This window comes from Mangifera indica, chromosome 13, assembly GCF_011075055.1.
Source record: "Mangifera indica cultivar Alphonso chromosome 13, CATAS_Mindica_2.1, whole genome shotgun sequence".
NCBI classification, from domain to species: Eukaryota; Viridiplantae; Streptophyta; class Magnoliopsida; order Sapindales; family Anacardiaceae; genus Mangifera; species Mangifera indica.
In genome coordinates, this window is record NC_058149.1 from 11,708,596 (window position 1) to 11,724,211 (window position 15,616).

At 34.6% G+C, this 15,616-nt stretch overlaps 2 protein-coding genes, 3 non-coding genes and 1 pseudogene across 7 annotated transcripts; 5 read left to right on the plus strand and 1 right to left on the minus strand.

Annotated features, from left to right (window-relative positions):
• Positions 1-1,798: 1,798 nt before the first annotated feature.
• LOC123195035 lies at positions 1,799-6,040 on the plus strand. Of its 3 annotated transcripts, none has more exons than XM_044608597.1 (4): positions 1,799-2,076; positions 2,672-4,447; positions 4,609-4,753; positions 5,241-6,040. In XM_044608597.1, exons 2-4 carry the CDS (start codon positions 2,675-2,677, stop codon positions 5,870-5,872), a joined length of 2,550 nt encoding a protein of 849 aa, XP_044464532.1. In that variant the 5' UTR covers positions 1,799-2,076; positions 2,672-2,674; the 3' UTR covers positions 5,873-6,040. The 3 variants fall into 3 exon arrangements, with proteins under 3 accessions (XP_044464532.1, XP_044464535.1, XP_044464534.1); XM_044608600.1 differs by having other exon boundaries at positions 2,710-4,447; XM_044608599.1 differs by lacking the exon at positions 1,799-2,076 and adding an exon at positions 2,480-2,566.
• Positions 6,041-6,260: 220 nt separating this feature from the next.
• On the minus strand, positions 6,261-7,068 carry LOC123195036 (annotated as a pseudogene).
• A 1,346-nt stretch (positions 7,069-8,414) lies between these two features.
• On the plus strand, positions 8,415-13,042 carry LOC123195344 (protein LIKE COV 1-like). Its single transcript, XM_044609038.1, has 7 exons — positions 8,415-8,709; positions 9,497-9,549; positions 10,723-10,832; positions 11,226-11,393; positions 11,485-11,582; positions 12,116-12,242; positions 12,616-13,042. Exons 1-7 carry the CDS (start codon positions 8,560-8,562, stop codon positions 12,708-12,710), a joined length of 801 nt encoding a protein of 266 aa, XP_044464973.1. The 5' UTR covers positions 8,415-8,559; the 3' UTR covers positions 12,711-13,042.
• A 1,359-nt stretch (positions 13,043-14,401) lies between these two features.
• Positions 14,402-14,503, plus strand: LOC123195370. Its single transcript, XR_006497439.1, has one exon. It is a non-coding gene; the product is annotated as a small nucleolar RNA Z43 (small nucleolar RNA).
• Positions 14,504-14,731: 228 nt separating this feature from the next.
• LOC123195371 lies at positions 14,732-14,812 on the plus strand. Its single transcript, XR_006497440.1, has one exon. It is a non-coding gene; the product is annotated as a small nucleolar RNA U83 (small nucleolar RNA).
• A 58-nt stretch (positions 14,813-14,870) lies between these two features.
• LOC123195368 lies at positions 14,871-14,962 on the plus strand. The gene has a single exon (XR_006497437.1). It is a non-coding gene; the product is annotated as a small nucleolar RNA snR60/Z15/Z230/Z193/J17 (small nucleolar RNA).
• The last annotated feature ends 654 nt before the right edge of the window (positions 14,963-15,616 follow it).

Genomic DNA, 15,616 nt, shown 5'->3' on the forward strand with positions numbered 1-15,616 from the left:
CTCCGACAATCGTCTTTATTTCAGATGAAGATGAAATTGTCTTCGTCTTAGACGAAGACAAACTGATTTCGTCTTCGTTGGAGGAAATAGGTTTCGTGATGGTTGAGATGTGATCGGTAAGAAGATTTAAATCAGGAGGGAGAGCCAACGTGATTCCAGCAACGGTTTGCAAACCTTAGGGAGGAAATGTTGATTTTTCAAACTTTAGGTGGAGGAGAATTATCAGATTTTCAAATTGAAGGGAGTAAAAATAATAAAACTTTAGTTTTTGTGTTAGATAACGGTTTTATTCTTAACTTTAACTAAGATTTTAAATTGATGGATAAGACTTTTGGTTTTTCACAAGTGTGACTTTGAGATCGCACTTAAACTTGAGTGGAAACTTATTATATATTTTAAATATATTTTTATTTTATATTATCATTGCAGGTTGTGTTAGTTGACTTACGTACCTTTCCGTGGGGCTCAAGTACGATTCTATAAAATTACGGGTCATGTGAGAATTGTGTACGTTGTGCCAACTAGTTATGAATATCCATGGTGGTGAATATTGAAACGAGAGGATTACAAAAACAATTTATGCATAACTAATACAAGGATGAAGTTGGTCATCCATAAGATGGGTATCTAAAAAATATTTTTATCTCCTCTTATTCATATACCTTTTACTTATATTTATCTATTTTGAATATATAAATATATACATATTTATATGTATTATTATATAATTAGATATTATTTTAATCGTAATTTAAAGTCACTTAATCATATAATAACATATATAAGTGTATATATATTTATATATATAAGATAGATGTATATAGTTTTACGTAGAATAAGAATTGTGTTTACTTTTAAAACCAGAATACAAATATTGGAATCAATGTTGGTGAATTTTATTATTAACATATTTACATCCATTCTAATAATTAAATTCTGCCTGTTGTTAATTTTAAATGCTGCCCAACGCTCCGCAGCTTTAAGGCTTTGCTCATTTTGGCTAACCATCAAGAAAAGTAGTTAAATTTTGAATGATCCCATACATAAGATACAATGCCATTTACCAAATATAAGATGTGTAATTTTTTTCAAAGGAGAAATCATTCCTAACGCAGATTGCTTCTCCAGGAGCAAGTCTCTCTCACCAAACAGGTAAAATTTTGTTGCAGATAATTCAGAACTCTCGTTTTGATATGCGGCCAATAGAACTTAAACCCAAACCCTTTCTCTTAGGGATTGCATTTTCAGAAACGAATCTATCCTATATAAATTTAAAAGTCTGATTTTGATATGATATCAACAAGACTTGAATCCAAACCTAAATGGATTGAAAATAAAATGATAGTTAATTATATGATGACATATATGTATATATTTTTTCAGATAATTAATAAAAGTATTTCGCAAATATGGCAAAGATTTGAGACTATGCATTTATTAGCTCAGTAATAGTTTTTGAAATTCGAATGATAATCTATGACAACCAAAAAGGAAGTGAGAAATGAATTACATTTATGATAGACACAAAAAGTTGTAATTTTAACAGAGACATTGCGGGAGTCCTGTGACTGTATTTTCAAAGAAGTAGATGAGTGGAGCTGGTAATAGTTAAACATCGAAGTTAAGGCCTGCTGAAGAAACATATACCAGGAAAAGGATTAGGTCTCTGTATTTTCTGCATAACTTCCATTACAAGTTACCATGAGTGTACTGTAAACTAACAGGGCAGTGAGATTTGACACAACATTTGTCCCAGATAAAATAGTAAAAGTAATCATGTGAAAACTGCTGTGAGAGGTGGGTGAAAGTTACAGAGCCTCGGTTGAAGTGTGAATATGATGACACCTTCCCTCGTCGTGCAGCAGGCGCTAGCCAGTAACAACTGCACCCACGAGACAACACACTGTCAACGATCTTCTTGCCTCTTAAACAAGCCAAATCTTTGCTTTAAAACCAAATCAAACCTTCTTCATTATTTACTATGCCTCAAAGTCAATGCCACCGACTACACCCTACTACTTTTCTTTTGCTTGGATCTGTCTCTCTGCTCTCGAGCTAGCTAATCTTTGACTTAAGGTGAGAAGATGCTCCTTCTTCTTTCATGCTTGTTGCTTTCTTCTTGTTTTACCTGCATTTTCATCTGGGTATTTTGTTTTACTTCCTTCTACTTGTTCTTTTGTTTTTGTTCTTATTAATGTTCATGATTTCGGTCTTGAATACTACAGTAAAGGGAGTACTGCCTAGGAGAATCTAGGGTTTATATCTTTGTTTTGTCGTAAATTGATGTTTTTTCGCTTTTAAATATAGGAGTTTAGTCTTTCTGCTTAAACCCTTCACCTTCCTCCAAGATTAGTTGTTCTAAGGATCAGTTGGAAGGAGAAATTTCTGAGAACTTGGACAGACCTTTTTGGAACTACCCAGTTGCATATTTTTGATAAATTCAACTGGGTATGATCTTTTTTTTAATTTTTTTAATTGAAATTACTTTGTTTATTATGGCAGCAACTGAATGAATTTTATGTTACAGACAAATTTTTAAGAAGTTTATTGGAATATCCTTGTCAACGTAAGTATAATATGTTGATTTTATTCTTACTGATGGCTTTGATGCTTAGATTATTAGTAGAATCCGACTTTTTCAAATGTGATTTATTTATTTTTTCTTTAACAGAATATGCATCAAGATGGTCTGAGATCAGTTGTTTGCAGATCATTTGTCACTTGTGATGATCCAAAAGGAGTATTCGAATTTGGGACATTCAGAAAATCCAAAAGTGGTGCCCAGAAAATGGAGCATAAGATCAAAAGCCAAAAAGCGAAGAAGATTTCAGATGCATCTTTACCATTTAAGCCTGAAAAGGAGGAGATGGTGACTAAAGAGATATCAGAAGGATTTCATAGTCCATCTTCTTTTCAGATATTGGAGGTCTCAAGAGGAGCTCAGAGGCTAAATCAAATGATTGATTCGTGGTGTAAGGGGGAAAACAGTGGTAGACGATCTAAAGATGTCGCAAAAGATTTGTTGAAAGGAGCACTTGACTTGCAGGACTCTCTACAGATGCTTGGCAAATTGCAAGAAGCTTCACAGTATATGGCTTGGTTGAAGAAGAAACAGGAGAAGGCCAAAGGAGTAAGGAGTGAGGAAGCAAGAGGGATTGAGCGGTCTAGGTCTTGTCAATTTGGAGATCAAGATTATCAGATTGATTTACAGAAGCCTTGCCATTCGGTTGATGGATCTTCAAGGGATTGCTATGAGGAACTAAGGGAAGCAATCAGAGATGGCCTCAGTAGGCAGAATCTCTTGCCAAATAGTGAAGAAAATGGGGGCTTTGCTCAAAGAAACTTGGACTCAGCTTCAGAAATACCTTCCAGCAGCTCAAGTCAGTCTTCTATAACTCATACCAACTACTATAGTTCCATTGACTCCTCATTTTCATCGAAAGCTCCAGAGAAGACGACAAAGGGCCCAAATTTGATTTCTAAGCTCATGGGGCTGGAAGAGATCCCCTCAAATCCATTGAAGACAACTCTCGAGAAACAGTTGAAGAATGAGAAAATTTCAAGTTATCATAGACCTGTCTTTGAAATTGATATGCCAATGGTAAGGAGGCCTCAATCGGTTGATCTGAAAAGAACTCCAGAGAGAAAGACACTGAAGGAAATTCTTGAAACCCAGCATTTTACAGGACTTCTGAAGGACAGCCGTATCAAAGAGTCTCAGTCATACTGCCGTATCAGTGATTCTCATTCCCAGCAGAGTTCAAACAACAACACTCCACCAATTGTACTTATTAAACCTCTGTGTGGTCCATTTCTGGAATCAGAAGAGCCTTCTGCACCAATGTTTTGGGAACATGGAGTTCCAGTCTCAAAATTGATACCAAGAAAACTGAAAGGAAGAGAGGAGCTTCCTTCCAAGACGATTGACTGGAAAGATGGGCCTTTAAACCCTTGCAAAACAAGCGAAAATACAAATGCAGAGGAGAAGCCAATCAAGAGGCTTAGCAAGGAAGGAGCTAAGGGCAGCAAAAAGGTAGCTGAGAAACCAGAAGAAAAAGAAGCAAAGATTAAACAAAAGGCTCCTGCCAAGGTGAATTCTATTGATATTGCAACTCAGCAGCCAAAGAAAAAGGACGCAACAAACAAGAAAGTTGATAAGGACAATAATGTTGTGGTCACCTCCAGGAAAGCAATAGAGAATGGGACTGTGAAACCTAAAAATGTGTCAAGGCCTCAAGAGCAAGCCAAGGCGGCAGCCATGAAGGTCAAAAATCCCAAAAAAGGATCAAATGTTTCCAAGAATCAGATTCCTCAGCAGCGAATTAGTACTAAAAATGACATCTCAAATCACACAAAAAAAACTGTAAGCCATACTTCAAATGATCAGAAAAGAAGCCTAATGAAGAAGGAAAAGCCATCCAGTGAGCCTAGAGCAGCTAAAACAACAGTGAGTTTTCTTTCTAACTTATTTAAATGATGGATGTTCTCCCCTGCATTTACTGGGGATACAGACCAGTGGGAAGTGCATAAACTAGGCTTCTTCACATAATTTAGTTTTCAAAGAAAAGTAAGCCTAGTCTTCAAGAAATTTAACTTACGTTTTTGCAGAAGGAAAATGCAGGAAGCAAAGATGATGACAATAGAATTGATTTTAGAAGCAAAAAAGACTCCATCCCAATGGGAAGCAATAACACATGCGTAGATCAATTCCCAGCAGAGAAGGAAGCTGATGCTTATGAGCTTCGGATTGGAGGTAACCACTTTTTCTGATAATCATAAACTTATGCGAAGGCCAAAGTCTATCAAACAAACATCATAATGCTGGTTATGTCTGTATCCATCTTATGTTATAATTATAGGCACATAGACATGCATTGATCGATACTTTATCAGTTACATATTATCTACAACAGTAGAATCCTATAATGTTTTGTTTATTAATACAACTTTTAAGTTCAAACTATCCATCTTAGAAGAAAACTGCCAATAAAACAATAAACATTCCAGGGACTCAATCAGCAATCCTCATGGAGCAAAGTCCAAATCAATTTTCTTTACTTCTGTCAACAATTCTAAAAGTGAACTGGTGCACTGATTCTGATATGGAGAAGTTGGAATCTATAAAAGCAGCACCATATATATGTGAACTGCCATTTATGTGCTAATGTTATTATACTTCTTTGGTTGAGATAACTGAGTTCGACAAGTTTATTTGACTTCGCATTTGTTTTTCATTGCAGAAAATTGTAATAGCTGTGAGAGTTCTCTTTCTCTTAGTGATGATATCCTGCTGGTCTCTGAACATCAGGTGCTGGGAGAACCTAAATCTGTTGAAGAAGTTAATGATGACAACAGAAGGGAGAGTAAGAGCTTCAGAACTGGAACCAATCTGGAAGTATTGCTTTCAAGCAGTCCAGCATTTGTGTGTCATGCACAAGAGCTGTTTGATCTCCATTTTAGTAGGAGTACAACTTTACTAACATCTGCCATCAATGATTTTTTTGTTACCAATGAGAGACTCTCCATGGATTGTGCAAATGAACTTCTTGAACGTAGAAGCCTTCCAGAAGCAAAAATGGACCATCCACTGTTACTAAACTGGTTGAGGAATTCAAGAATCTGTATCTGTTTAAATCGGTTGTTGGAGGAGATTTATAATGGGATTGAGATTCTGAAAAACTACGGGAAAGAGGACCTTCCTCCTGGTAGTATATATTCAATGCTAGAGAGCGACTTAAAGTGCAAAGGAGTAGAGAGCGGAATATGGGATTTGGGCTGGAAGAATGAACTTTCCTCAGATGACATAGAGCAAGTTGTGAATGACATAGAGAAGCTACTTTTGAGTGGGTTAATTGAAGAAACTTTTACATAATTTCTGCTTAAACAATTCGTTAATGTTTGTTCGGATGTATGGACTGCAATTTTCAATTTATTGAAATCGCCTAAGCCTGAGGCTACCAGCTTGGTGGTTTCCATTGGTGAACTTGTAACAAGCTCTATTGGTATTGACTGATAAAAGCAACACAAGTTCAATTATACATATACCGCGTGGCATTGGACTAAACGACACAAGAAGAGGCAAGAAGCACTGACAACTGGTACAAAAAGAAACAACAGATTCTTGAATCTTGATAACCATGAGTAGTGATCACCATGATTATGATTTGAAGAAAGGAAATAAATGTAACTGATGGTGATATAGCAGGATCATGCAGGTTATGAGAAATTCTTTCTGAATTGCTAAATTGGAAACAGGAGAATTGGAAAAGTGCAGTTCAACTTCTAGTCTGTCATTTTTACAAAACCTAGCGAACAGTAAATCTATCTTACATACCCAGAAGATCAGTAAGATTACTACTCATCAGGACTCTATGTAAAGAGTAGTTACAGTAATAGTGGCTACTATTAAGAAGCTGCTGCCTTGAAGATAAGAAAATTGAGGGTCTCCAAAGCAAAATAGATAAAACTCCCTTTTGTGTGAGTAAAAAAACAACCAAAGTTGGAACCCACCACACATTGCCATCCACCCCCATATCTCTTATCAAATTCCTGCAAATGCAAACCAAAAATATTTCACAAAGCTGCAACAAAACCTGAATAACCCCTCCTTAAAAAGAACACGAGGAAACAATTAATGGCACCTGTTTGATGTAGGCAGCAATAGATATGCAATCAACAACATCATAAAGATCAAGTGCTTGAGAAGCAGAAGCCATGGCATATCTGTTTCCTTAATTATACCCTTTCCTTCCAACATCTTTATTTTCTCCCAGAATCACTGAAAGGATTATACAGATATATGAGGTCACGGTAATTAAATTATTGAAGCAACTATACAAAAACCTTAAAAGGCCGAGAAGCTTCTGTCTTTCCAGATTTATTCAGTGCGTGTGGCACAACTTTATTGAATACTGAGTCAAATTGGACAATTTATTTTGTTTGTATTCGTGATTTTCCTCTTTTCATACTTGGCCTCCGCGTAGAATCCATGTTCGCCTAATGCCTGTTGAGTAATAATAGTCTCACTTCTCACTTAGAATTCAATAAAAAAACTATTACTTTAAAATTAGTATTAAAAATGTTAAATTTTTATAGAAAATACATTTGATCTTTGGTATGAACATCGTGAAAGGGTTGAACACGGCGGTACAAGGCGGTCTGTCAAACCTGGTCAAACATTGACTTTGGTTTGTTCCGACGGCCATGACCGGGCAAAATTGAAGTCAGTTTGAAGGAGCCCATGACAAATCATTATCCCAGGCCTTGAGTTGAAACTAGAGTAGATTCAAACTCAATTAAGTCTGAATATTTTTTTGTTCGAGTTTAATTTAAAGAAAAAATAATTTAATTTTAATTTAATTTAAGTTTACCAAATTAAATTAACAGTGATTTAAATTCAATTTAAATAAAAGTGATTCTATTTATGTTCTGTTTAAATTTAACTTGATTTTATAATTCAAATTTATTAGTGAGATTTATAGTTTGGAGTGATGATTCAAATTTATAATTTATCAATAAAATGATATTATATGATATAATAATAAATAAAATAATATTATTTTTATAATTATTTAATATTATTTAAATTGAACTATAAATCAAATTCAAATTTAAAGAAATTACATGTGTAACTTGTAAGTTAAAATTAGTTAAACTCTCTTTAATTAAATTAAATTCAGTTTTAAAATAAGTCTAACATTTTAACTTAAATTTAATTCAAATTTAAATCAAAATGAACCAAATTAAATTAATTTTTAAATTTATATTAACTCGATTTAAACCTAATCGCAATTGGGACCAATTCATTGTCGTGGGAACTATACAGTTGGGAATAAACGAATGGAGCCTATGTTGGGTTACTAATTCCCAAGGCTGGATTCGAACCGAGCCGAGCTTGGCTCGCAGCCAGCTCGAGCTCGGCTCGGTTTATTTATGGGAGGCTCGAGCTCAACTCTCAGCTCGTTTTCGACTCGGCTCAACTCTGTTCGGCTCATTTTTCATTATCAAAACGATATTGTTTTTAATATATATGAATCAAAACGACATCGTTTTGTATAAAAAATTTTTAAAAAAAATCTGTCGAGCCAACCCAAGCCAGCTTGAACTCAATTGAGCCGAACAGAGTCTGTCTCGTTTTGGGCTCGAATCGAGCCGAGCCGAGCTTGAGCTCGAGCTGGCTCGGCTCGAGTCCAGCCCTACTAATTCCAAATCAACAATCGGAATCACCCATTGGGAAGAAATGAAAACCCCAACGTTGACCAGTCAAACTATACAACCCCTCTCAAAATGAACGGAGCGCAGAATAAGCTTTATCAGGGTTACAGATATGCCCTTGGTAGCAAAGAGCTGGCAGGCAATCATTGGAGACAGATCACCAACACCTCTGAATAGATTAAAAACATTAATTAAACATTATCTAATAATCAACGGCAGCACACTATTGTAAAATTAACAGAAAGAGAAAGTCTCGATATTGGGAAACAAGTTTCAAGCTTATACATCCACTGTTTTGCTTTGGAAAAAGCTGTCTTTTGGGTTTGAAATCTCGCAGAAACTGTGATGGGCGATGAGAAATCGACAATCCTGATGGCCAGTAGAGAGAGGGAGAGAGAAAGAGATCGAGAGTTACTAATTCCGGTGGCTGATTCCGGTGACGAAGTCGGATCCTCTAAACCTTCCTCTTCTTCTCCGCGTCATACCGGTCGCGAGGTCAGCCTTTGTGATTTATTTTTTAAATATTTAATTACTTTAATTTTATTTGCTCTTGTTGTTATGATTACTAATTTCGTATCTATAGCTAAATATTTTAGAAATTTTGTGGATGATTTCACTGTAGCCGAACACTTTCTACTCAAATGAATAGCTGTGCTTCAGCTTCAAATGCATTTGATTGAATTAGTGAATGTAATAAACTTTTTAGAATTTAGATTGCTTTTTTTGGTGTTCAGCTAGATGTTTTTTGAAAGATTGATATAAATGACTGTGTGTTGATAGTCAATGGATGGGTGGTTCTGTTGTGTTTTGTATGGAAGTAGCTGAATGGAGCTCCTAAAATAAATGAAAACCCTTCAAAATAGACGAGTTACTCAGAAAAGTTTGTATTGGCCATGCGCAAGCACTTCTTGCGGTGGAGAAATTATTATAAAAGTCTGTTGTATTATGTTATTTTGAGGACCAATCATTGCATTTTACCCATGTCATATTCCGCATGTATTAGCTAACTCATTAATGCATTTGTTCACACAGGATAGATGCTGTATTGATAAGTAGGCATTTTGGTTATTCTTCTAGTTGACTTGCATGTAATATTGGATGAAATAGATATACTTGGTGTTAACCAATTTTCCGTTTTAGCGTCTTAATTTGGGTTGTTGGATTTTACCTTAAAATGCTATGTATAGTACATCAAAGCTGCTCTTATAGTTTGTTTTTATGTGTCCTTTATTTTTCAATTTTTTTCTAACGAATTGTTTTATGTTTTGCTGTTACTCTGTAGACTTTTTACAAAGTTGTTAGGAGCTGGGCTTCAAAGAAGTTCATGACAGGATGGTGCGTAATTTTTCCTTTTATATCCTAAGTAAATGTATATGCTATATTATTGGCATCACATGATTTTTGTTTAAACTGGTCAAAATTTCCCACCTGTGGGGTTCCGAACAAAAGTTTTTTTTTTGAGCAAAAGAACTTGTAATATTAATTGATCTGTGCTGCAGAAATTTCTGGTTACTAGATTTGATCTTGTTGGGAGTTATTATTGTGAAGGAATTCATATCAATTGAATATGAGCAAGCCTTTTCTATTGATTCTTACTGATTGTATCAAAAACTATTCTTGTAACTCCCTTTTGCAAAGACTCTGGTGGTTTCCTTTTAGCAACGTCACTGCTTATGGGTATCCTACCCATTCTCGACATCTAGGATTTGACTTGTATCATTGATAAGGCTAGGAAATGAATCATTATGGCAAGGAAAAAGGTTGACACTTTCTGAATAAATGATATATATTTTTACTTTGTTTACTTTATGTTAATGAATCGGTTGACTCCTAAAACATCACCCTTTTTCTCATCTCTTGTCATGAATTTCTATTTCCATCAATAAATGATGCTTCTATTTTACATTATGGATTTAGGAACTTCAAACTTTCTAAATTTTTTGTCCATAAGTGGTGTTCATGTGCTAAACCTTAGGTAAACTTTACTGCCATTATTCCTTTCAGTTTATCCTACTGCAATGATTCTTTCTAAGAAGAAGGCTATCTTTTGGTTATTTTTTTGCAAGAGGTAGATCTGTTACTCTTACGACATTCGCTTTACTATGCTTAAGTATCAACAGCAAGTTGTGGGAGATGTTTTATGAGCCCCAACTCGGGATTTATTAAGACCTTATTAATGACTATGCCAGCTGGATTGATATTTTGAATTTTGAGTCCTTTCAAATTGAGCAACCAAGGCAAGAAGACTATGTGAATCTAATGAAACACCATAAGAATGATTTATGAAATGCCAAGTGCTTAAAAAATGGATTTTGATTACAGCTGGAATGCATCAAGTTGTCCTGGTGAACAAATTTTATTTTTTTGTTGACTTTCCAAATTTGTTGCTAATGAGTTTGAATTTTTGTATGTTTAACTGCTGGCTGTTTATTGTTCTTAGAATGATGATTGTTGTGCTGAATTCAATTGTTGCTCAAATTTTTGTAGTTTTTTTTTTTTTTTTGGCAGTGTCATCCTATTTCCAATAGCGATTACTTTCTATGTAACCTGGTGGTTTATTCACTTTGTGGATGGCTTTTTCTCTCCAATCTATGTCCAACTAGGAATTGATATATTTGGTAAGCAATGTCCTTTTATCACTGGTTCATATGTTGGGCTAATGCAAAACAATTCCCTTTTCTGTCATTTAACATGTTGGCTGACTTGTCAACATCAGAGATTGCATTGACAATTGCAGTAGCATGAAATTTGATCACTTAAGTTAAGAATTGCTCGGTGTTTCAGTTAAACATGTGTGATAGATTGGATTTTGATTGTTTATGGAACTAGAAATGTTGCCAGAAGAAAGTGAAAAAGATTTTATTTTCAATAAGTTTGTCTAGTTCAAATATTCCAGGAAATTACCACTTTTCTTTTTCATCATGTCTGTTTCATTTGATTGATTTTTCAGTTGACTAGCTGAATAAATTTTTCCTCTACATGTCTTAAATCTTGACTGGTTTTTCCTTTAGGTCTTGGGTTTATAACTTCTGTGACATTCATTTTCTTGATTGGGGTGTTCATGTCATCATGGTTGGGAGCATCTGTCTTGAGTCTTGGTGAGTGGTTTATCAAAAGGATGCCATTTGTTCGTCATATCTACAATGCTTCAAAGCAAATTAGTGCTGCCATATCACCAGGTGTGCATTCAGTTGATGATCTTTGCTGTGTTTGTTTGGAATGATTTTTGGCACGAGGAATTTATAGTCGATTATCACTTTATTATTACAGATCAAAACACGCAGGCATTTAAGGAAGTGGCAATCATAAGGCATCCACGTATTGGTGAATATGCATTTGGGTTCATCACTTCCTCTGTGGTTCTTCAGGTACGCAAAATGATTTTTCAAATCTAATTATCATATGGCATTGAATTAATTAGATATATGTGTTATTTGCAATTCTGTGAACTCACTCTCCTTAAAAATTTTATGGGCTTAATTATGTTGGCATTCACGTTGTTTGTTGAATCTTGGGACTGTACTTGCTGAATCACTGCTAGCTTCCAAACTTCAGCTATTGACCATAGTATTTGAAGCTCATAGGCTTAATTCTAACATTGTCAAACATATAGTTCAACAACAAACATTCTTTTTATATATGATTGAGCCTTATTATCGATGTAAATTTTCAATTTGCATAAAGACACTTTCTTTCTTTTGGCTTTAGAGTAGTCTCTCTCGTGCATTCACTCATGCTTGCCTATGTAAATTTTTTTTTTTTTTTCTAAAGTTTGACACTTGTCCCCTATAAAGTAATTTACTTACTGGTTATTTGCTGACTGTTTTGAAGGTGAGCCCAGTGAGGTTCAGATTTGTCAAGAGAATGATATATTAATATCTCTCTCCCCCTTTAATTGCAGAACTATTCTGGAGAGGAGGAGCTATGTTGTGTCTATGTTCCCACGAACCATCTTTACATTGGTGATATATTCCTCATTAATACCAAGGATGTGATCAGACCAAATCTATCAGTTCGGGAAGGAATTGGTGAGGACTCAATTTTATCTTAGCTATTCAATTAAGAAATGCTGAGAAAGGAAGAAAGGAAGATTTCTTTTTTGCTTAGCAATGTGTCACTCCTGCCTGTTAATGGGCTGTTTGGACCTTTTTTGGAAATTTGTCCTTGATATTAAGGGCATCAGAAAGCCCATGGCACTCAGTCTGGTGCTGAACAGAAAGGAATCGTAATTGGGCACTTTTCCAGTTGAGGGTTACTCAATCTTGAAGATAAAGTAACCTATGTTGACCATGTTTATGGTATAGATGCTGAAATGTGAATAAAGAAATGAGAGCATCTATTGAAATTGTTCTTTTCTGTTACATTTATAGTTTGCTAAGATGTCTTGTTTGCCAATCGCAGAAATTGTTGTTTCTGGCGGCATGTCAATGCCCCAGATCTTGTCAAGTCTGGAAACTTGTATGCCACCGGATAGAAGTAGATCTAACAGAAGCTGAGATTGAAGAGATTAGCTGTATAGGTATTTATTTATTTATTTTTTTTACTTTGGTTGGTTTGAATCGTATCATCAGAATGGGCGGTTGGTCAGATACGTTGTAAATGCAGGATATCTAGTTTATGTTTTATTTATTTTGGGGCATGTATTAAGATTATGATAGCATTGGTAACATAGAATGTAGAATTTAGTGTTTTGTTTGGAAATATAATTTTGTCGATGAATACAAGCACGTGTTTGGCCTTTGGTTTGTAATCTTTTCACAAAATTTAAGAGTTGTAGTGAACTGTTTTATTATCACAATACTGGAGGTTGCACTCCAGCAGCAGGACCGAGATAGCAAGTGTTGTTTAATAGCTCCGCCATAGAGCAATATTTCCATGAGCAATGTTATATGAACACAATTTTGAGAAATATATAGATAATGTGTCATCATGTGATTACATGTTATTTTATTTTTAAGATCATTCATTCTTATGATAATACATCATTCGTATACTTAAAACTGTATATACATAATTTTATTGTATTTCTAACATTCCTTGTAAGTTCCCAACAAATCCCGGGGGGAGCAAGGTCCTTCATTCTTGGGCATAGATGAATGAAAATATGAATTCAAGTGATTGATCGGCTCAATTCGGACTTCAACAACACTTTGACAAGGGATATAACAGAAGATGATGATGGTGCTAATGGTGGCACAGGAAGAACCTTTTACAATGTCCAGAAAATGTATACTTCAAAAGTTATGCAACTCCAGAACAAAAAATTGCCAGGAAAGCAACCAATAGTGAATTCCATGCAAACGTATCATTACCGTGATGAGATACTTTTCAATTCTCTGGCAGTATCTCTCTCCTTCTCTATCTAAAAGTTCCGCTGCCAAGCAAAACATCTTTTGACTGTTAAAAATGGATGAATGACATGAGTTATGGAGATTTCAGTTTTGGAAAAGAATTTGATAGATGAGAAGAAAGTGACGGTGAGTCTTAGAGATTTTAATCCCTAGAAGATATCGAAAAGGGAGGAAAAATTGAAGGTAAATCTTGAAGATTCTAGTCTCGAAGAAGAAATCATCTGAGCAAGTTAAACCCTAGGTGAGCCCTAAAGATTCTAATTCCAAAAAAAAAATTGTCTATGATTAAGTGAGTAAGTTATAAATATATAATAATTAATGATAGAACAGATGAAAGAGGAGACGGTGCGTTAAAAAGAGTAATCACTGATGATGTTGGTGATTTTATAAATTTTTAAAATTTATAATAATTTTATAAATTAATAAAAAAAAAATTCATTGACAATTTTATGAATTTATAAATTATTAATAATATTTTTTTTTTTATGATAAACTGTTATTTAGTTTCTATTAAAATAAATATTCGGGTGGGAAAATGTTATTTACTCAGCATACTCTATTTCCATTTGACCCGTCTGCTCCACATCCCATCAGACGGCACAGAGGTGTCGCATTGTAATAAGCATGCACCTGTCCACACTTTACTAACAACGATAAAACCCTAAGAAACACCATCAGAAACCCTAGCCCATTCGCCTCTCTATAAAGCTACCAGTCACCTTTCATCCAAGGCATCGCCTTCCTCTTTTCCCTCAACTCTGAAACTTGTTCTTGTTCTCCTTTTTATGTTGGGTTGTCTCAATAGCCGATTTTAAAATTGTATTCTCTTTAGTCAGGGACGGTGACGATTTCATTGTGAAAGGTCTCGTTCGTCGTAATTGGCTAATGTATTAGCCTTGCCGACCATCCTGATATATCACCACCCATATTCTGAGTCCCTATTTTCTCTGGAATATTTATTTGCAGTTTTTCAAAATTAGGGTTTTGTTTTTTCGTTAACGCTTTGAATTTGATTATGTCGTTCGGCCGATGATTATAAACTCATCTAGACAAGCATATGTCTGAATTATCACATGTTGATTTACCTAATCTTCTCTATGAGGCCGGCCCATTTTTTATTTAGTTATTCTTCCAACTGTGCTGTTTGGTTGCTGATATTATGTATTTGCCAATGATGAAAGAATTGGTGTTTTGTAATTTATGATAAATTGTGATTACAATACCACTACTGCCTTCCTTCTGAGGCTCAAGGGTTTTGATTTTGCAAATTCTTTTATGTTTTTTACTGAGAGAAATTATTGGTGAAGGGATCAGTGATGATTAATGTTTAAGCATAGTTCAGATGATAATCTGTGATTATTAAATTTTTAGTCTTTCGCTCCTATCTGATGACCCATTTCATCAACTTCAAATTATTTAAAGTTTATTTTCTTTCTTGTTTTGTATTTCAGTTTTTAGTCAGATTTAAAGATTCTCTGGTAGAATATGGCCTATGATTAATACTCCATTAATGACAAGCATATGTCAGAAGAATTCGTGTTGACATATCATATCGGATGTCTCTATGAGGCTATTTAGGTTCTGGTTTTGCTTGGGTTGTGGTAGGAAAATATACTTCTGCTAATCTTCTTGTTTTGCAGTGATTGTGCAGGATGGTGTAAGTGATTCAAGCACTCTTTATAACTTTGTGTTGTACAAGATTTACCTTCGTAAGCCTTTCAAAGACATTTTTCCCTTTGTTGAATGTAAATTATTGGAAATTATTAGCTGTGATACAAAAACTTCCATCAACTTAAAAGTTTGATATATATATATATATATATATATATATATATATATATATTTTAAAGTAAATCAAATCGAGGGTTTGTAAGTGAGACAAAAGTTCGAACTGGGGTATTCTCCAGAATGTTTAGTTGCACGAAATTTAGAAGTAATTTTTTATAATTTAAACTGGTATAGTGAATAACTGGTGAATTACGTATGTATCAAAATGTAGTATCCGTAGTCTTGGCCTTATCTGAATTCAGCCATAATCACATACACAAGAT